Below are 21,362 nucleotides of genomic sequence, written 5' to 3'. Positions count from 1 at the left end.
GTGGAGGTGAACTCGTGTAGCGGCGCGGTGTTGATTCCGTGAAATCCGGGGAATTTGCGATGGGGATTGAGTGACACCCCCCTGGATTCCGAGCGGTTATCAAAGGCAGAAAGGCAAATTCGGACTTGGCAAAAGGAGAGTGCCTGGAGCCAAAAAAAGCCATTCTTATTAGCACTAGCAGAGGTTTACTTTGCTGGCTTATTGAATGAAAGCTCCCTCGAGTGTCCAGGCTTTACCCTGTGCTAACAAGCAGGGGCAGGGCTGGCTGGTTGGGCAGGGACCGCCGTGCACCCTGCCCGTAACACACGGCAGTGAGGCCCAGCTGAGCCAGAGTGCTGGTGAGAAAAGGAAAGCTTTGTCTTTTCCCCTCCAATCCTGTTTATTTTCTCTGTGAATGATTGCAGTAGACCACGGAGGTGCTGGGGACTGATGGACTGAACTGTGATGTGGCACTGTTAAAATAGTGTCAGCGCGCTGTTCGGTGGCACAGCTTGCCTGGGTGGGTTGGGTGTTTGGAATGATCTGCTGAACTGGGAACTCGGGCTGCTGTGGGGTGGGTGTTGCCACGGTCTTTCTCAATTGGGGTTACATTTATTGTGCCCTGTTTCAGGCACTCCTCAGGCATGGGCACGTCGCTTCAGAGCACAGCACAGCTCAACGCATTGAAGTAATTTCTTTTGTTGCAAGATTGGCTGACCTTGGTCAAGTCTTGTTCTTACTGTATTATTCCCTTCCCTGATACTGTATTCTTTCCATGCACCTTGGGAAGAGATGTTTTGGGTTAGAAATCCAGTGTTCAAGGTGACAATTAATAGGGACTGTTGAATACAGAATTGTAGATAAGACTCCCTGCTACCTTTTGAGCATTAAATTGGTTTTAATGGAAGCGAAGTCTTTGTTAAACATTTTAGACAGAGCAGGGTTAACCTTTCCTTTCTCTTTGCAATATGCAGTTTGTTTAATTGCAGCAGATCAGGCACTGATTGTTTACCATAGGTAGCACAAGGAGGCTAACTAGATCAGCGTGGAGTCTTGCTTGTCTTCAGGGTTTTTTTTCGTAAGGTCTTATAACCAGAACACATAACCAGATTTTCTACAATCAGAAATTGTCGCACTAATGCGGAGTTATTAATGTAAATCAATTTTTGAATAAGCATATTGAAAACTTGGGGAATAACTCACATTGGATGCATCGACGGTACGTTCAATATTGAAAAGTAGAGCTGGATCTCATTGCAGATATGTAGAAAACTGTAGCTCTTGGATCATAAACAGTATTAGTCTCATTCTAGTATTTTACTAATGCAGCTTAGTTTTACTAATCACACTGCACTAATTAAATTCTTATGTTACAGATTATAGGAAGTTTAACTTTTTTTTTTTTTTTAAATTGGGAAAGCCTCATGATGGGAAAGCACGTGGACACATGATTTCTCAGGAGACTAAGTAGTCTATTATATTGTATGAATATATATCTACTCACCCTTGCCTCCTCTTCCCCCTCCTTTTCTCTGCAGAGTGTCTCAGATATATTACAGAATTACTTAGTTTCATAAACTGGGTTATGAAAGGCGCTGGGGGTGCTGCATGTGTGGCAAGGTAGGTCACACAGGATTTACAAGGGGGACTGCCTGGGTCCTGCTGGTTCCTTGGCACGTACGAGCTGTGCAGCTATGGCTGATGTTCCTTACCTTGCTGTGCCTCATCATCTGTAAAGCTAGTATAAATTTTATTTCTGTAATGGGGATGTTAAAGCCTGACTGAGGTTGCAAGTGCTCTGCAGTGTTTCTAAGATGATTTGGAAAATTAAACACTATACTCTAAAATACATCAGCATTAGTCTGAGAGACTTCTAGCTACAGAAAAACATCCTTGCTTAGCTGGAAAGATCTCTGTGTTCCCCTTTGTCTTAATTGCCTGCAAAGCTGGATAGAACAGGAGGGAAGAGGCAGCTTTTGAGCATGCTGTGTCAGTTGGCCAGAAGCTCTTAAAAGACCCTTTTTTGGCTTTTGAAAATAAAACCTTGGGAAGGTTAAACAGAGTAGAGTTGGGACACGGCAGTCCTTTAGAGGTCTTTCTCTTCAAAGTATTTCAAGGAGCATGCTTGGAGCAGCTTTCTCTTATCTCTGGGGTGCTCTTGAGCAATGTTGCGGGGAGAGGGGTGGCCAACAGTGGTGTGTATTCTGCAGCAGTCCTGTTCTGCCTGTAAGGAGTTTCAGAAGCACAGAAGAACAAGGAAGCAAGGCAGGGGCACTAAGATATTCAGGACTTGGAGCACGGCTTATGAATACAGTATGAAGAGATGCCCAGTACACTTGCAGTGTACAGGTTTGAACATTAACATTTCTGTTCCTGATCTCGCCTTCTTTACCAGCGCGTACGAGAAGAACCTTAACAAGGTGAACCTCTCTATTCCAGTGGAGGGCTGGGGTTTTTTTCTGTGGGAGACTGCAGTATGGCCCAGAGGTAGGGATTTAAGTTACAACTGGAATTTTCTGGGCAGCTTTTGTTGCACTCTGAAATGCAAGCAACCTTTTGCTCGAGGGTGTTTCCCTCTGCCCCCCCATGAGCCGAAGCATTCAGCGACCCAGAGGAAAGGTTTATTAAGGTCTGAGGGGAAATAACTTATTTGCTCAGGACAGCCACTCACTGTGGTCTCCTTTTTCTGTTTACAGAGAAGTAACTTAACACATCTTTTCCCGGTCCTACTTGTTTGGTTTGGGCTTTGTTGTTGTTTTGAGGTGCCCCCAGCAGTGCTGTGTCGCTGACAGATGGATGGGCAGAGGGACTGGCTGACAGCAGTGTCTGCAGTCCCAGTGCTCTCTGGCTCCAGCTCATGTCTGGGTGCCTTTTCCAGGTTTAGCTTTTGTTACACTGATGAATGGTTGGTTCAGAACTGCAGTGTTCTTTTACTTGGAGCCACGCAGAGTTTCTCAAATACAGAGGTTGCATTAAAATGGTTTACTGTGAATGTTGATTTTTATTCAAAAGAAAAGAGGCAAAACCAAACCCTATTGCATCAGTTTTTAAACACTGTTTCATTTTTTCTTGGGTTTTTAGAAAAACATATGTTACTGATAATTTGGTAGGGGCTGGTTAGTTTATTTTCAATTCTATTTGCGGCAGCATAGTGAGTTAAATTCTATATCTGTAGGCTACAGCAATCTAAAGAGAACAATATATTGCGCTAAACACTTAAATTTGTCCTTTAAAATATTCTGCATTTATTCTTAATAGTTTTTGTGGTTTTGGTATCACAAAGACATCAATATCCTTTCAGAAACTGTAGTTTCTTATTAAAATAACTGTCTCAGTTTACAAGGTCAAGAACTCTTACTCAATTGAAAAAAGAAAAAGGGAAGAGCATTTGGCATACAGTTTTTGGCATACATTTTGCAGCTGTTTTTTAGGGAGATGTTTGGTCTCCCCTCAAGTGGTGCTTTGATTATTGTTTTTGTTTTTAACATAATTCTTTCCTTCCTCCCCCCCCCCCAATTTAAAAAAGGCCCACGAGAAAGGGATGAGTTTGAAGATGACAAGGGACAGGTATGTCACTATCCACTTGAAGTGGATGGAAGATGTCTCAAAATCTGGGAGTGCAGCGATATGTTATGGAAATAACAATAAAACTTGAGTCTCAGGAGGCCAAAATCTTCTGGACAGACTGGGAGCAATCAGAAGGCTGACTTAATTTCACTTTTAGCCATTATTGTTTGTCATCTGTTCTCTTGGATTATTCTGATTGCTTACTGAAATTATGCTGATTAGTCTGTAGTGTGTGTGAAATAGTTTTATGATTTTTCCTTTGGGTGCTACAGGTGAAAAATTAATCCAAACTCTTCCCAAGCTTTTAGCTGAACTATCTCCAGGGTTTTTTTTCAGAGAGACCGTGGTGGCATTTTTTTCTTCTTTACTCAGCAGGAGCTCCTTTGCAATTGTAATTTCTGCTGAATGCAGTGCATCCTTTGTGGATTTTGAGATTTATTTGCTTTTGGTTGCAAAACACTCTCAGCCCAGTGCAAAAGATCTGGAGGTACAATGTGACTGTCTCTTCCTGGCTACTTCTGGGTTGTCCTGTAGCAGCTGGTGCATCACCATGAAAATTAAGGTCCCACCTTTTCCCTCTGGGCACAGGGGTGTGTGCCAGGGAGTGCCACACTGGCCGTCCTGTGCTGAAGTGCTTTGTTTGCTGGTCCGTGCTCCTTGTTGAAATATGTGTGGCTCAAAGTGCCTGCGACTAAAAAGCACCTGTCTGGAGTTGGAAATGGAAAGAAGTGCTCATTTTTATGCATAAATAAACAAATAATCACTCGACCTCAGCTGTCAGTTTTCGTTATTTCCCGGTCTGAGGAATCACCAACATGTTGGTGTTGTGAGGGGGATGCCTCACTTCTCTTAAAGAGGAGCCAAGTAAAGAAGCCTCCTCGCGTGTTTAATAATCTCCACAGCTACATTGCCTTCATTCAGAGCTGGAGAAATTGTTCTGTAATGTTTGGTGTTAATTCCCACCCCTCTCTCCTACTGGAAAATAGTGAGTGTCAGTCTTGTTGCTGTTTGTGTGCTCAGGGAAGAAATTTATCATCGATTAACATTGACTGTTATAAAAAGTGTTACACTTTCTACTTCTGAAAATGATCTACAGTTCATAGCATTTCTTTAGCTGGCATTTTGTGCGCTTCATCCTTTCCAGTTCTCCTTGCCAAAAGGGTAAATGTATTTTTAAAGCCCTCAACGTGCTCCAGTACTCATGAGAATCATAAGTGGCCCTTGGATCCTGCCACTTAAATTTTTACAGAGTCATTGTTACATGGTTTTAAAGTAACATTAATTTGAGATATCTCAGCCCTGTTCATTCATCTTGGAGAGACCAAACCAGTGTGACGTCGGGCTCAGCTCTTTGCATCTGTGATTGCCACAGTGTTCAGAAAGTTGTTCTCCAGAGTTGTTTCACGTATCTGTAATATGTAGAGCCAGCTTTCTACTTAGAAATAATTTGTTTTTCTATGGATGTTAATTTTTCTCTAGCTTCCCAAAGTCTAATAGGCAGGGCTGAAGCATGACCTTGCTTCATACAGTGAGATATGGGAGAGGATGTACGTAGTTACTCATTTGGCTGGTGAGAGAATGGAGTCATTAGAGAAAGGGAGCACTCTGCTGTCAAATCTTCTATCACAGCTACTGCACTCTATCAGTGTAATTATATTTTTCAAATGCAAATGATAGCTCTAAGAATTCTTCATCGTTTACAGGAGCAGTTCAGTTCATATTTCTCAGTAGGAGACAAGTCTTGTTCAAGGCTAAGGACAGGAGAGTCTGATCCATTATGTTGACTCCCTTTTCTCTGAAGGTGTTTATTGGGTAGAAATAGAGATAACTAAAGTCGTGTGAAGAGCCTTCCTCACCAAACAGGGAACTTTGTCAGCAGAGTTGCTGTTCCTGCCTCTCTCATCCAAGGAGGGAACCTGTGTGGAGTGCTGGAGCCATGGCAGGGAGCAGACCTGCACACCTTCCTGTTGTTCTCAGCCACTCCATGTTTCTAATCTCTGAGAAATATGGCAGTGCCCTACATTCAATTTTACTGTGGTTCTTGGAGGTAGAGGAATGCAGGTTGTGTCAGATTTGGGCAGTGGGAAAAGCTTCGCTTACCCATCTGCACATCCAGTTTCTTATATTCAGAGGAAACGTTCTCCTGTTGGGTTTTTTTAATGTGTCTTACTGCAAGTACATCAATAACATTCACACTTTGAACTCTAACTTGTATCATTATTTGGCATTCTGTTTAGTGTTCACTGACCTTGAGAGATTACATCCCACAAACCTGCTGAATTCCCAGATACAGTGCAGGTGTTCTGTCAGTTTTACTAAAAATTTCCAGTTTGTGTCGAGTAAAATTTGATATTCTGAATTATTGGTGTTCAGTTAGTGATGGAATTTTTTTTCTCTTTTTCTTCCAAATCTTCTGCTGCTCCAGGTATGAAGATGAATAATGCAGGCCACTGGTTTCGATGATGCTGGGCTTTTATAACTGGATTCATTAAGGAATACAAAGAAAATTCTTACAGGGATCAATAATGGTGTCTTCTGGCTGCAGAATGAGAAGTTTTTGGTTTCTGCTCCTTGTCAGCTTCCTGCAGTGTACTGAAGGTAAGCTTTAGTTTATTTTTTACTTGAGTTTGCAGATGAGTTAAATGGACTGTACGTTAATTTCTGTCAGATCACTTGAAGTTTGAGGATGTCAAACTAAATGTATTTATAGCATATATTAATTTATGAGACTCAAACTGTCCTTTTTTTAATGAAAAAAAAAAGAAAAGATATTTTTTGGTTTTGATAGTGTCATATGTTTAAACTGAAGTGACGGTATTAATATCCTTGATTAGTAGGTGCCTTATTTTTGGATTCTTCCTTTTTCTATTTTCATTGCACAACAATTTAGTAGGAATGTATAGATATGTTAAACGTGATATAAAACAACTAAACATTGAAAATGAAATACCTGTTTTACTTTTCTAATTTGGCTTGATGAAAATGAAATGGCAAACACTTCATTAATATTAGAACTATGCAAGTTAAATTTCAGGAAATAAAACTTCAAAGTTCATACAAAAATAACATCTGCTTGAAAATATTCTTACTTTTTTTAGAAAAGGGAAAAATACTTCACTGCTATCAAATGTGTTTAAAATAGCTCTTAAATCAAAGAGATGAGGAAGGAAAAGAATTTTTTTAAAAAGTTGCAGTACCTATTCTTTGTTCTGTTTTTCTTCATAAACTTTACTTTATCCAGTTAGTCTGTCTCCCCAGCTGTTCTTGTGGCCCTTTTAATAAACAGAGAAACACGAATGAACAGGAAAACATGGTTTATGAATTCTTAATTGCAAATATTCTTCTAGAACTTGAGGGTATTTCTGGGTGTAAGCTTTTTGATTGACTAGATTGCAGGTGAAAAAATTTGTTTAGTAATAAAATAGCATCTCACATTATTCAGTAATTGGTATGTAATGTATAGGCTTCCTTGGTGCATCTGTGGTGTGATCTCACCGGCTTTTAAAGCAGATACATTCTTTACCCTATCAAAATTCTTTGAATTTTAAGGCTAGATTTTCAGAAATACTTCAGGAAAGCTACTCTGCCTCCTCCACTCTTCTTTCTGAAATCTTTATAAATAACTAATCCCCAAAAATAGCAAACCCCAAGATTAAAAATTGAAATCTGCAGTGTTCCACGCTCACTGTGTCATTTCCTGAGCTTCAATTCCAGACTGCCATGGCTGGGGCTGTGTGTTGTGCTGGCAGACGAGCTCTGCTGCAGTGAGTTGTCCATGTGGATGTGTGAACACACACACACATCTACCAGGGACAGTCCTCGGAGCCTTCACAGAGGGTCTGAGCTCGAGGAAATCTCACTGAGCTCAAACAGCTTTCACAGGCAGTTACCCCTTCCTGCCCTCTCCTCAAATATTGCCAGGATGTGTTAGAAGACTGGCATTTCCCAGGGTGTGCTGCAGCTCTGGGGTGGTTCCATCTCTGCTGGGATCCCTGGCCTGGGGCAGTTGTACTGACTGTGTTCTCCCTGTCAGTCGGGTCTGGGGGCTTGGCTATAATCTTACTTTTAGAGGAAGGTAGGGACGGACAGCTGGAAGGTAAAACGCTTTTCAGCCTCTCTCCTAGGTAAGAAAGGTGAACGTGGATTAGGAGACTGGAATTCCAAACCTTATGACTGGCTGGTTTGGTCATAACTGGGGTTAATTCTAAAGGCCCTTGCGTTGCAAAAGTGGTTGCACTGGTTGAAACCAAAGGTGTAGACACCTATGTAGTAGAGACATCTATGGTGGTTTTTCTTCTGAAGTTTTAAAATACTAAGGAATTTTTTTTAATTATTGCAGTTGTTTCAAATCCGTATATTTAGTGCATTTCACAAAGATTCAGGCACTTGCAGTTTAATGCTGTGTGGTGGTTGAAAACATTTGAAATGAGAAAGGAAGAGCAGACAACTTTCTGTGATTTGGTTAAAGTTGCAAACAGCATGCTGTGAAAGAGTGTTTTATCTGCTGAGTTTGGAAAGGAAATAGTCAACTCAGAACTTCTGCAGATTGAATTTTTGCTATTTGCAGATAGTTAATTTTCATTGTCATCTGTAATATTTCAAGTCCATTCTGTTCTGTCCCTGTTTTTCTTGCTTGTAGTAGCCAGTAGCAATCTTCTGATGCTTCAGTTGTGAATTTACTTTTTTAAAGTCTGTACAAGAGCTGCTTTTTCAGCTAAAAGAAACAGGAAAGGAAATTGGGAGCAGATAACAGAATCATACCAAATTAATTGTAAATTCTTAAAATAAATGAAATACTGTGGCTCTGTATACTGGAAATGAATATTAATATAGAGTTGGCTTCCAGCCACAGAAGCAAAATGAATACTGCATTATTACACTTTCTCACAAGATTACATTGCCTTCTGCTTCAGTAATAAGAGATGCCAAGTATAACATGCTTTAGTAGCACTTCATGCCTGGAAGTACGAACATGAACAAAGGTTAAAATAAGAGCATCTAACTTTTGGTAGAAATAAGAAAATCTTTAATTCTCTTGCTTGGAACTGATGGGTTTTTTATAGAATCTTGTGTGTACGTGCGGGTTGTTGCAGTTCGTGGGGGAGATAAAACCTGGCCGAGTGCCCTGCTGTTACATTTTAATGTTTCTGTACAGCTAAATGGAGAGAAGGGAGGGGGGAGACCCTGGGTGTGGACAAGTGATTCATTTGTTCGTGTAATGAAACATTTTCCAATCAAGAAGAGGCTTCATTACTCTCACAGAGCCCCAACTTTAACTCACCAGGGAATTAGCAAGCAGGCACAGTTATACGAAGGCTGTAATTTTATTTTACTGCTGCCTATCCAGACAGGAATCATATCTTCAGTTAAAAAGGTCTTGGGTTTGCTTTGTTTTTCCTGGCTGTGCAGTCCAGATGGGATTGCTTTTGAAGCAGTCCCTTCCTTCAGTTAAAATGCACCTGGAACAGACAAGTGCCGGCAGCTGGAGGGGAAAAGCACACTGAGTTATCATACACTGCTGATAGATCTGATCAACAGCAGGTCAATATTGTTGTGCCCAGGGTTGAAAAATGTTGTTACTGCCGTCAACAGCAAGCGTTGCAGCCCTAAATGAGGAAAAGATGAGAGGAAAAAGGAATGAAGAGCTCAAGTCATGAGCTTGAATATTAATGTCATTTCTGAAAGCATTTTTCTGCCCCCTTTACCTAGAATATCCTGCTATAGGCTGTGTGTAGCATATTCTGCTACGGTTCTGTTGAGAAAGGCAGGCTGAAAGGACTGCCTTGGGAAGGGCTTTGGTTTGGACGTGGGCAGGAGCTGTGGGAGTCCTGCCCTGTGCCTCGGGGCAGAGGGACATCCCTCCAGGGCTGTGCCGGAGCCCCGTGTCCGTGGGGAGCCCCCACATCCATGGGATCCCGTGTCCATGGGGAGCCTCCTGTCCATGAGATCCCGTGTCCACGGGGAGCCTCCTGTCCATGGGATCCCGTGTCCATGGGGAGCCTCCTGTCCATGAGATCCCGTGTCCACGGGGAGCCTCCTGTCCATGGGATCCCGTGTCCACGGGGAGCCTCCTGTCCATGGGATCCCGTGTCCACGGGGAGCCTCCTGTCCATGGGATCCCGTGTCCACGGGGAGCCTCCTGTCCATGGGATCCCGTGTCCATGGGGAGCCCCTTGTCCATGGGATCCCGTGCCTGTGGGATGCCATGTCCATGAGAGCCCCGTGTCCACAGGAACCCTGTGTCCATGGGATCCCGTGTCCATCAGAGCCCTGTGCCCATGGGGATCTCCGTGTCCATGGGAGCCCCGTGTCCATCAGAGCCCTGTGTCCATGGAATCCCATGCCCATGGGAGCCCATGCCCATCGTGGCTCTCTGCCCTCACAGGACGAGGTTCGTGCCCCTCTGGGTCCCTTGCAGTTGAGTCCTGCACCTTTACTTACCTGTTTTATACAAACTTCAGGAAATTAATTACTTTTGACACCACTTCTTTTTTTTTTTTCTCTTCTCTTCTTCCCCCCCTTCTTAATTAGCTGAAATCATCCAACAAGTTAAAAATTATCTGAGAAAATACAGAAAGTCAGAGAGTGAGATCACACATGCCTTGTTTCCATAGCAAAGCAGAGTAGAAAGCTTATTATACATATTATTGGTTTCTCTTCAAGCAAGTTAAGACAGATACACTAATATGCATATGAAAAAAAGATGTCAGAGCTAAACAGTCTGGTGAAGATTGGTTTTTGGACTGTGCAGGTTTCGATATTTTAAGGTTTATCTTGCTTGCAAAGTCCACCTTTTTGACTAGCTTTTGATGCTGTTTGTTTTCATTCTCTTCTGCTGCTTGAAAAGCACAAATGCTTGGGAAGCACTGAAATAATTTTCTTTGCCTACATTCTATTTTAATCAAGGCTTAATACAATTTTAATTCATTTTCTTATGAATTATTATCTATGCTTTGTCCAAAGGAAGAAGCATCATGCTTACATTATCTATTTAATTCTGTTTTCCTAAATGGAATTAATGTTTGTAAAGAAATCCAGCCTGTCTTTGCCTCTGAATGTTTGTTTTAATGAACATTACACTGAGAAAGATATTTTCTTATAAATTCCAGTTATGCCAGCCAAAGGGCTGAGTGTTAAATTGGAAGCAGTTTTAAGTGCATGTTCAATGTTAGAGCATTTACTAAAGAAAAGGCATAATAAATACAGATAAAGGAAGTTGGGCCACTAGAAAGATATTTGCTATTTTAGTGTATTGCTTCAGATCCTCAGCTTCCTGTCAAGCCACTCAGACATGGAGTGTCTAAGGCATAGGCCACAGGTACTGAACAAACTGTAAAAGCACATCAGTTTTCCTGCACATTTGTTAGGAGGTATTAGTAGGGTTTTGCTCAGTATAGAAATTAAAAAAAAAACCAAACTTGTACCCTGGACTTGAGTAGAAATCAACTTCTGTTAATTAGCGGATTTAGGTTCTGCAAGGAGCGAAATCCATTATGGAGTCATGCAAGAGCAAACAGGAGCACCAGTTTAATTTCTAGCCAGGGAATTTATCACAGTGGGAGCTCTGTGAAGCACCCAGTTAGTAGGAACTACTCGGCTGACAGAGTTTGCAAAGCATCCCTGAGCACACCCAGCCCAGGGCAGGCAGTTGTTGTTCACCCTTTGGAGGGTCACTCTGATAATCCTCATTTATGTCGTGTGTACCTGATGTGTTTCATGATTCTTTAGCAAATGTTTTTTTCTCAGTTGGTTAATGCAGGTTATGCAGATTTAAGATCTGTGTGAAGGGAGCAATTGGGTTTCTGCAGAAAGCAGCTGCAGCACTGGGTCCTGTTTTCTGTCCTGGCAGACTGTGCCGTTTTTCCATGGGACATGCTGGTGCTTACTGATCTGGGACATCTCTTTTTCCTTTACTGAGGGAGATGTAGGCCCAGCACGTTTTCTGAAAAGGAAATTGCTGTAAAGCAAGACCAAACTTCTTCTTTAAGAAGAATGTTACAGTTTTCAATTGCATTTCCAGGTAATAGAGACAGACAGACTGCCCGGAAAATCCAGAGATACTTTAACATGCTGGCAGTGAATATCCCTTTATATATTCCCCAAGCAGTGAGGTCTGCAGGATTCTATTCTCTAACATTACATTTTTGAAACCAAAGCAAACCCACCACTATTTTAAAATGTAGAAGAGCCATGTAGAAAAATGCAGGAAGAACCATTTTAAATACTGTACTAACATTTAAATGAGAGTTTGCTAGGAAGTGTTAATGTAAGAGTCTTAACATTTAAGCAGAGAGTATAAATGCATAATTACTATGAGATGAGTAATAGTATTACTCTTCTGATACGTTATCTTCTCAGTTGCTGAAAAACATTCTCCTTTCTGAGTGGAGATTTTGCATATTCCCAAGCTCTACTGAGAAGAAGAGAAGAGCCCTGTAATGTTTAGAATGATAGAAGTGAAGTGTGCTGTGCTAAGGGCAGATGCTCTATTTTCAGAGGCCTCTAAGCTGCTACTTGAGTTACTGTCTGTAGTTGCTGTAACCTTGAGGGGTCTCAGTGGGCAAGGCAGTGACCACTGCAGGGAGAGGGGACTCACTTATCCTTCAGCTGCACTGACATCGTCGCCTCAGGGGCTTTTCTTTTGTTAAATATAAATCAGAGTATGTTTTAGATTAGTTCATTATGATAAGGTACCTTTCCAAGAACACAGTAGCAGAATTTGGACATACATGTCTTTAAAAAAAAAAAAAAAAACAAAACAAATAGGCTTCATTAGTATTCTGTTACTACATATGGAAAATTACAGGAATTTATTTTTTAGTAAGAAGTTGTATTTTAAAAATGTTGAATTATTTTTCATTCCTGTTTTTTGTCGAGTGGAAGAATACTGCTTGTCTTAGTAACAAGGTTTTTTATATAGTTTTAACAACATTGTCTTTATATTGTACTTGCAGGTCATAGTGTATAATGGAAATATAACTGCCTGAAGCATCTGATATCAATGAATGCCTCAGCACTGGCTTTCTTATTGCATTTAGTGTCCTTATGATCAGATTATAAAAATTATCATAAAGTATAATGATTTTAGATTTAATATTTGTTGCTAAGTTCTACAGGCACATAATGGGTTTTATACTTGCAAGTAGATCCATTGATGCTCATGGTCTGCCTCTGTGAGTCAATGGCACAGAAGGTAATAGAGTTTGTGCTAATTGTGTGTTGTGCAGATGTCTCAGTAGCGGGAAGTGTGTGTAGAATGAGAGCACTGCACAAAAAGGACTCGTGCAAACACTAATTTATGTTTCATGTGTGTTTGTGGGAGCGTTCCAGGCTGTGTTACATGAGGAAGAGGAGATGAAACCATTCACAGAGAGAAGTTCTTGGCTTGTCCATCCATACTCTTGACATAAATGCACTTCATAATGTAGAAGCTCCTTAAAGCGTGGAAGAGACGCTTAAAAACTCTCTGGCCTTTTGCAGTGGTTAATTAGTGTCATATTTACTCATTAATGTTGGTTGTTTGGAAGAACATAGTTGCTCCTTCTCATTGTCTTTTTTTTTTTTGTTGTCGTTTGTTTATTATGTTTGGATTGGGGTTTTGAATGAGGCTCAGGAATGCTGGATACTTTTCCAATCACAATTCAGGTTTTTTTCAGGATTACTACATTTTTTACATTTTTAACGGAGGGTGTATTTTGCATGGGTGACTGTAAATGAGCCATACCTGAAATCCACAGGCACAGTATGATAAATTGAATATGCAGTTCTTTCTTATAGGTAGGAGCTGAAAAAATCCTTTTGCTTAAGGTGTCCCAAATTTCTGCCCTTCCACAAAGAGTCTTGAACTACTTCACTGGCTTTCAAAACCCAATTGTGCCGCAGCTCTTTGTGTTTCTGTAATCTCTATCTCCTTGCTTTCTTTTGAAGTATAAAGAAATAGAGTTGTACAAATGTTAGCTCAGTTTATGGCTCCTTCTCTCAGTCAGGGACACAATTCATCCCTGTCCCACTCTGTAAATGTGCATGAGGGTGGTGGCAGTGGCAGGGCAGATTCCCTGGTTCTTCCCTCTGAGCTTGGCCCAGTCCAGGCGGTTGGGAGTGTCTCATTCTTTTTGTTTTCTCAATTTATACTAGTATAATAATCCCTGATGTTGTCTCAGTGCATAAAAGATGTGTGGGGGAGACTAGTTGGGAAGCAAAATGAATTTTTTTTCATCTGTTGCCTGAGCAACCCATACATGTGAGAAACCCAGGGGGACCACAGAACTTTCAGTTGTTGGATACAGCACTCGGTGAGTTTTATGAGGGATCTTGAGGATGGAAGGAAAACTGCCTTTTGTGTTCTCCCTTGTCAGGGATTGTGAGATCTCTCTCAGGAATTAGGTAGTTTTGTTCCGTTCCAGCAGAAAGTACAATTAATGCGAGGTGCTGTTCGAGCAGTTTTCCTGTTAAATTTGAATTCAGTAATTCATTTAGGAAACCTGAGAGGAAGTTGACACTGAAGCCAGATTTGCTTGTGTGCTGCATTTTTACTTGTAAAAGCAATGAGGAATGTTTGCCTTTTACAGACTTCAGTGCTATTTCGTATCACTTCTGTTTTAACCATCTTCTGAATGAGCTTCAGTCAGATTTGGCTGCTGCTGCTGCTCCTGTTTGTCTGTGCATGTGACTTGCTCTGCCTTCCAAAGTATTTCATATTAATTTCTCTTATTGAGCTGCCCCAGTTCTTTTCTCTGACATATTGGATTGCCTTTAATATTTTGCCTTTTTCAATAATTACAAATCGTTACTTTAAGAATTAAGTTGTTTTTTATTCTGCACCATTGAAAGTCTATTGGAAAAATGTGGGTTTGTGGCTGAGAACTGATCGTGCTTTCTAGTGGCTTAAGATAAATATGCTTTTAGTAAACAAACCTGAACAGTTTGCTGCTCATGCTTTTGCATCATTTAATTTGCACCAGCTGAAACTGGTGTGCATGAAGAGTGAGGCAGGGAAAGGACCAGAGGGCAAACGGGTGGTTTGTGATGTGGATTATTACCCATAAAGATGGATGGAGTCCACAAAGCACCACTTCATGTATTAATGCACCAGCTGGAGAAAACCCCAAAACATATCAGCATTGCACATCATGCATAAACTGTTTGGTTTAGGCCTTCACTTTAAATCCTGATCAGTTATACACTTTAAATCTTTGTGCTAGTGTAAAGATATACATATCTGTATATCTATCTTCATATCTATAAAAGGCATCTGTACATTTTTAAAAATTCACAATGCAAGAGTCTGGAAGTCATCCATGTGTAGACTGTTTTGAAGGATTGATGATACACAGTGTTTTGTTCTGCAGTGTAAACCAAGTGCTGACAGAAAGTCGAGAAATACATCTAACCAGCAGTCTTTCCTTTACCAGTCACACTGCAGTGGAGTAATATAGCAATTATTTTGTTATAAGTTTTATATATAACGGTATAGCAATTAATTTGCTGCATACATTATTTTGAATTTCACATTGTCAAATCAACAGGGTCCTAACCCAGTGCTGACAACAACTCCAGTTAGGATATTTGACCTTACCTCTTTGACGCATTATTTTCTAGCTCTTGGATTTTTCATGGATCCATTTTAACTGTATTTGTATATTACCTCCTTTTTACAATAAGTTTTTTTAAGTATGAAGAGAGACTTTCTGAATATTTGCTATTAGAAATTTGTCATCATGTTAATGCCATTTGTAACAGACTCAGTAATTCCGACTTTATTTACCTCAGAGCTTCATCTATTTTGATTCTCTTTATTTCCTTTTTCTATAGGGCTCATTAAAAAATAAAATGCAAAAATCTAGTGACAACAGTAGGGACAAACTTTAGCACAGAAAATCTTTGGTCAAGGTATAGATGATTGTGACCTAAGCAAAATGTTATCCCTTGATCCTGTTTCCACCTGGAGTAAGGAGTCAGATAGAAACAGGGGGAGGAGGGAAAGTGCATTTAGAAGCATTTAAAGATGTTAAGCAACAATAAAACTCTGTAACCATTTAAATGACAGCAGCTGACTATTTGAATTAACTTTGTGTTTGGCTTAATTTTGGGTCCTAATTATTCCTAACTTACGTGAGTAGGTTTCAATTATACAATACTGCAGGGATTTGTAGCTAAGGCAACTAAAGGAATCATTTTACATAAAGTACTTTTGTTCAACTGATTAGGCAGGTTAAAATGGAAAGATAGAAAATGGGAACTCTTGTCTGATAAGGGCCAATGAATTGTTCCCAATGACACTGTGAAGAAATAACACAGGGAAATCTCATTATTGAGGATTTTGAGAATTTTTTGCAACATGTTTATGTCTTGATAGTGTGGTGTTAGTTACCCACTCATGATTCTCCTGAGTATGTATTAACAAGAGCTCTGTAAAGAGACAATGCACGTTTTTTTTGGTACCCTGGTCTGCATGAGGTGGCTTTTACTTAGAAGCTTGTTAACTAAAAAATTTGTTATTAAAACGACTCTTTAATATATTTATGTTAGTTAACTATTTAAAAGATGCTCTGTTTACTGCATGATATTTCATGGTTTAGACATGAAAGCATTTTTAGACGTACAGCTCTCATCTCCAATATCCTGTTTATTTAGAATTGCTGTTCCATGAAAATAGTTCTGAATTATCCTACATTCTTAAGATAACCTGGGGGAATTAGAGGTGAAGGAGGTACTGGAATAAAAGCCTCTGGAATCAATTCCTGTTTGTATTACTTGCACAAATATAAACCCTTCACTGGGAATTAATTTTTGAAAAAATTACCTGCATAGTTTGAGCTTAAAACCAGGTATTTTTTTGCATGTAGATATATATTTTGACAGTGTGTACAATATGCTCAGCTAAAATTTCATTTTTGTTCTTTGAGCATTTGTAAAGTCATGCCTCCCAAATTAGATCTGCAGCATAGGTGACTGTCCACTTTTGATGATAGTACACTAACTTCCCTGGGCTTAGAAGGCTTAATTTTGGTTTTCTTTTGTTTTTCAAGCTCAACTTTTTTTGTTTCCTCAACCAAAATATTGAAGGTTACAGGAGTGCTTATTCTGCTGACAACACAATAGCATGGCTGCAACCTAAACTATTAAATCTGCTTTTCGAGCTGTCAGCTTTGCCCCTGTCACTGGAGTACACACCTAGACCTTATTCTCACACACTTCAGGAGAAGCACTGCGGTGGTTTTCGGTGTTTGTTGTGCTTAGCAGATCAGAACCTGAAGTACCTCTGGTGAGGACAATGTAAGGCTTTGATGCTGTTTAAAGGGGAAAAAAAAAGAAACACCTACAAAGCATATGGTTAAAATGTGCAATGGGGATTTCTAAATGAGATCCCAAATAAATGCTTAAAAATAAAATTACATAATAATAGATCCACATGTATCTCTTTCCTCCCCTGTGACAAATCCCATTTTTCTGTGGCAAATGCATATTTTTGATAATAAGTCTGCTGTTAACGTATTAACGCTGCACACTTTCAATTAGTACTGCTGACAAGTTATTTAGGAATGTCTCTGGAGCATGTGGAGATGTGTTACAGCTTCTCCACGTCTGGTGTTTGCTTTGCCAGGGGAAGGAATTCAGATTTAATGATCAGAAGGTGTTTGCAGCAGGCGCCGTGCCTTGGAAGGGCTGCCAGGGGCAAGGCTCGGGTGCCCTCCCTCCCTGGGCAGGGGGATGTTTGCCCTGCCAGGGCTGCTCTCTGGCACCCCTGTGCTGGAGTGATCCTGGCAGCAGGACTGGCAGGGGACAGGCTGTCTTTCTGAGGAAGGGGTTTCCCCCAGTCACCTCCCTGAACCCCATGTCACCTGAACCCTGTCACCTGAACCCTGTCACCTGGGCACTGGACAGGTGGGAGAGAGGTGGGTCGTGGTGGAGCTGTCAGTGTGTTTCACCCTAAAATAGATGAAAAATCCAGAGGTCTGTGCATCCACTGAAGCTTGAGAAGCCACTGTGCCAGCTGAGTGGGCATTTTCTTTTCAAGAGGGTCTAAAAAGTGTCAGGATTTAGTACCAGTTTGACTCTTAACGTGATTAATGTTCCTTTGTGGGACCCTGTCGTCTAAAGTCAGAGTGTCCACAGCCTGAATCTCCCTGATTTAGTTAGGAGGATGGTGAAGGGCATCCCAAATTGTCTGCAAGGATTTCCAGGTGTGGATATGAGGACTGTCTGTGTGTCTTTGGAAGGGCGTGGCTGGGGAGATGTCAGAGTCGGGTCCGATTTCTGTCCTGAAGAGGGAAACAAGATTTTTCCGAAGGGTTCACTTCCCAGAAAACTAGCCCTTTCACAGGTAGTTTGGGTATTTTAGGAGGGTGTGTACTTTTACAGGAATGGAAATTGCCTCATTATATCTCTTTCTCTCAGTGCTAGTCAGTACTGGAAGCTTCAGGGGAAGGTGTCAAAATACTTAAAGGCACAAAGTAGCCTGCTTACAGTGGACATTTCGTAATTATCCACTGTCACTGAGAACCAGGAGATATTTCCTGACTTATTGCTTAGGATATTAAAAAAGTATTTAACTAAGTTGTATTTTTAGGTTTTGGAGTGCAGTACTGCGATCATGAATCTCCTTGTCTTTTGTCAACTTTATTTTAAAGACATTATCATGGAGCGAATTTCTCTCTCAGTTCTACCCCATTTCCAGATCATTCACGGATGATAATGAGTAATGCTGTTGTCTTGTAGCTTTGTCATTCCGTTCCTCTCCCTGCACCCTCTCCACCATCCTTTTCTGCTGATCAAGGCCACCTCACAAACCTCAGCTGTGCAGAGGAAATCATTCAGCTTCTCTGCATTGTCTTTCTTAGCCTTAGTTGGTCACCTAATTCAGCAAACTCGTCACTTCTCACACAAAAGGAGCTTCCTACTTTTGTTGTACTTAAGAAATTTCTGGTTATGAAATCACTGCAAAGCATTTTGGAAAAAACACCTGTGAGTTTAAGATGTGCTCAGAACATAGGAATGGAAAAACAAAACCAGTCATATTTTGCCAGTTTATACAGTGATACAAGTCATAGTGCCAGATACTTTCCTTTAATTTTGCATCACGGTTATAAATTTTGCTATATCTAATTGCAGCAAAGTTTTTCTGCTCAGCAGTTTTTTCTTCTTGCTGAGCAAGTAGTGTGCTTGTATGGATGGTACTTCGATATATAAACTTGGTTTATGGATGTTTAAGGGCTTACAATTTTCTCTTTAAACTCAAACTTAAATTTTTTATATTTTTTTTTTTAATGAAAAGATTTTATGGCCAACACATGCCCCGTGAGAAAAGGAAGGAGTTACAGATGGTCCAGAGGAGAGGGTCTGTTCCATACATAAAACTTCATGTCAGCATTTCAACAGAGCATTTTCTTCGGGTATCTCTGTTATCACTGACACTCTCACATTGACAAGCATATGGGCTGTAGTGCTGAATGTGTAAATTGAAATGATCACATCTAGCATTTCCCTGTACCAGGTGCCAGCTTGCTGCTGCAGCTCTGCACTTTAATGTTGAAGGAGGAGTGCTAGGAATAGTTTCATTTGCTAATTACCCCTTATCTGCAGCACACAGTCCTTGGGCAAACAGCTTACCCAGGTGTTTCTGAGAACACCTCTCTGGGCAGTGCAGGACTGCAGGTGGTCCTGTGGTGACAGCACAGGGTGCAGAACATGGGAGAAATCTCGACCCATCTGCCTATGGTTTGGTTTTTTTCTCTTTCTTTTTTTTTTAAGTCTTCAGTGAAGAACAGAAGACAAATTTGCAGAAATTTCCCTGCCCTTGTAAAATTTGTCACGGTGAAAAGCAGAAGCCTCCTATTGCACAGCCCAGGAGAAATGGGTGCATTTGTTTGTTATGTTTGAGGTTTTTTTGATAACAAACCTGATTGTCCTGTCCTGTGATTTCGGTGGAAAGAAAAGTAGGTTCATGCCAGTAAGAGTTTTGCAAGGACCTGCAAGTTAAAATAAATAAAATGTGGTGGTTTGAGGAAGCGGTAGAGTCTAAATTGCCTTTCAGTATTCCTTTTCCAGGATCCAGTTTAACAGGATTATGTCATTTTACTAATAACACTTTGATCTGACACTTACACAAAAAGGCAGGCTTTCTGAAGCATTTGCCTTACATGTTCTTTTGGGCTAGACTTAATCACTTGCAGTACTGATAATATTTTCTCATTCTTTAAAAATTCACATTACAGTCTTGTGCTTAATAGAACTGTGGTTTGAGTACAGAATGGTAAAAAGAACCATTTAATTCATAATCTAGTAATTCAGACAGCTAAATTATGCCTCCCTTTACCTGATATTTATTAAAATGAATCCAAATAAACTTCAGAAGCGCTGATGTCATCCAGTTGGCCCTTTAGATTTCTTTAATGCTGGGTAGAACAGATACATTCCTTACTATGAGTAAGTGCAACATCTGTTTCTTTATTTCTCCTTGCATTTTTCCACACTTCTCATAAGAGTTCTAGTTTTCGTTCTCAGGCATTTTGTGCAGCCTAAAATTCATGATGTTCACTTGAGCATCTCAGGTATATATATATATATCTGTATATAGATATATATAAAAATTGTGTTGGGCATGTATGTGTTTATACACGTACATGCCCAAGACAATTTTATTAGTAGTTGCACCTTCACACTTGTTTTTATTTCGTGCCTTTAGTTTGCAAGTTAATATTTACTAGCACTCTGGAGGTGTAATACAGCAACTTGTTAATTACAGAAGAAGCACCCCCCACCTAACAAACAAAAGCAAGGAAAAAAAGCCCACAAAAAACAATCCAAAGGAAAAAAGCCTGATCGATGGCAGTACTAGAGTTTGGAATCTTGGTGAAGAAGATTTAGTTACTAATGATGCACTCTTTAAAACCAATCATGAAGAGTTAATAAATATTTTAATACATAGTTAATTGATAATTACAGGGTCTAGCAAATGAACAAGATTTTTTTTAATCTAGCTTGAAAATGACTCCCACTGTCTCTTGACGTACTCATGTGGAGCTCATCCTGCTGTATGATAATTTGTGTTTAAAAATAGTGGTCTTAAGTGTGTTCAAAAAACATCAGTATTGATCCCAAAGCCTGTTTTAAAGGATCCTGGGTTATTTCCAAGGTTAATTCCTGTATGGTTCTGTGCAAATACCTGCATATCTCTGTCTTCATCTCTTTCATTTCTTCTGTAACCTGTTTGGTTTGCAGTGTTACTGCAAGAAAACAAGGAGATTGTATTTCAACAGCTAGAAAAAATTGCCATTTCATTATCACTTTGAGTAGGAGTAAAACTGATGGGGGTAATAACTTCAGCTAATACACGAGGCAAAGCTGACAGCTGTGTGTGTTCCTGAAGGTGCTGGGTGCCTCACTTGGGTTTCCATCAGGGAAAATAAGGTGCTTCAGACACCTTAAAAATACAGCCCTTGATAAGAATTCTCACTTACCTGAGAAATGCTTCCTTATAAATGGCTGAGTTTCTCTCTGCCTTTGCTTAGATTAGAAAGACTAATCAAAGTTAGGTCACCTCTATTTCATGTGCAGATCCCAGTGAGTTAATGCTGGTTTCCTTTGCTGTTGCCTTGGCTGTGTTCATCCCCTGCTGTGTTCATCCTGCCCTGGGAGGGTGTTTGGGGATGAGCAGGGACAGCTTGGCTGCAGGGGCAGGGTGGCTGAACTGGGACCTGCACAGAAACTTGGAGCTCAGGAACCTTCCCCTGCATTCCCACCAACCTGTGAGCTGGAACATTCCTCTTCCCTGCTCCTCTGCCTTTCACGGAAGTTTCTGGAGAAGAAAATGTTAT

General features: G+C 40.5%; 1 protein-coding gene across 19 annotated transcripts in view; it reads left to right on the top strand.

The window, feature by feature from the left end:
* Positions 1-21,362, top strand: part of ADGRL2 (adhesion G protein-coupled receptor L2) — a 373,303-nt gene that overhangs the window by 243,935 nt on the left and 108,006 nt on the right. For all 19 annotated transcript variants that reach the window (XM_051795993.1, XM_051795994.1, XM_051795997.1 and 16 more), the window contains one exon: positions 5,972-6,144. In XM_051795993.1, coding sequence (XP_051651953.1) covers positions 6,072-6,144 — 73 coding nt within the window. In that variant the 5' untranslated portion in view covers positions 5,972-6,071. The remainder of the gene's footprint in view (positions 1-5,971; positions 6,145-21,362) is intronic.

This window comes from Manacus candei, unplaced genomic scaffold (assembly GCF_025592945.1).
Source record: "Manacus candei isolate 608988 ecotype Guabito, Panama unplaced genomic scaffold, ASM2559294v1 h1tg000044l, whole genome shotgun sequence".
In the NCBI taxonomy this organism is placed as follows: Eukaryota; Metazoa; Chordata; class Aves; order Passeriformes; family Pipridae; genus Manacus; species Manacus candei.
The sequence above is the reverse complement of the archived record's forward strand: the minus strand, read 5'-3'. Positions and strand labels throughout refer to the sequence as shown.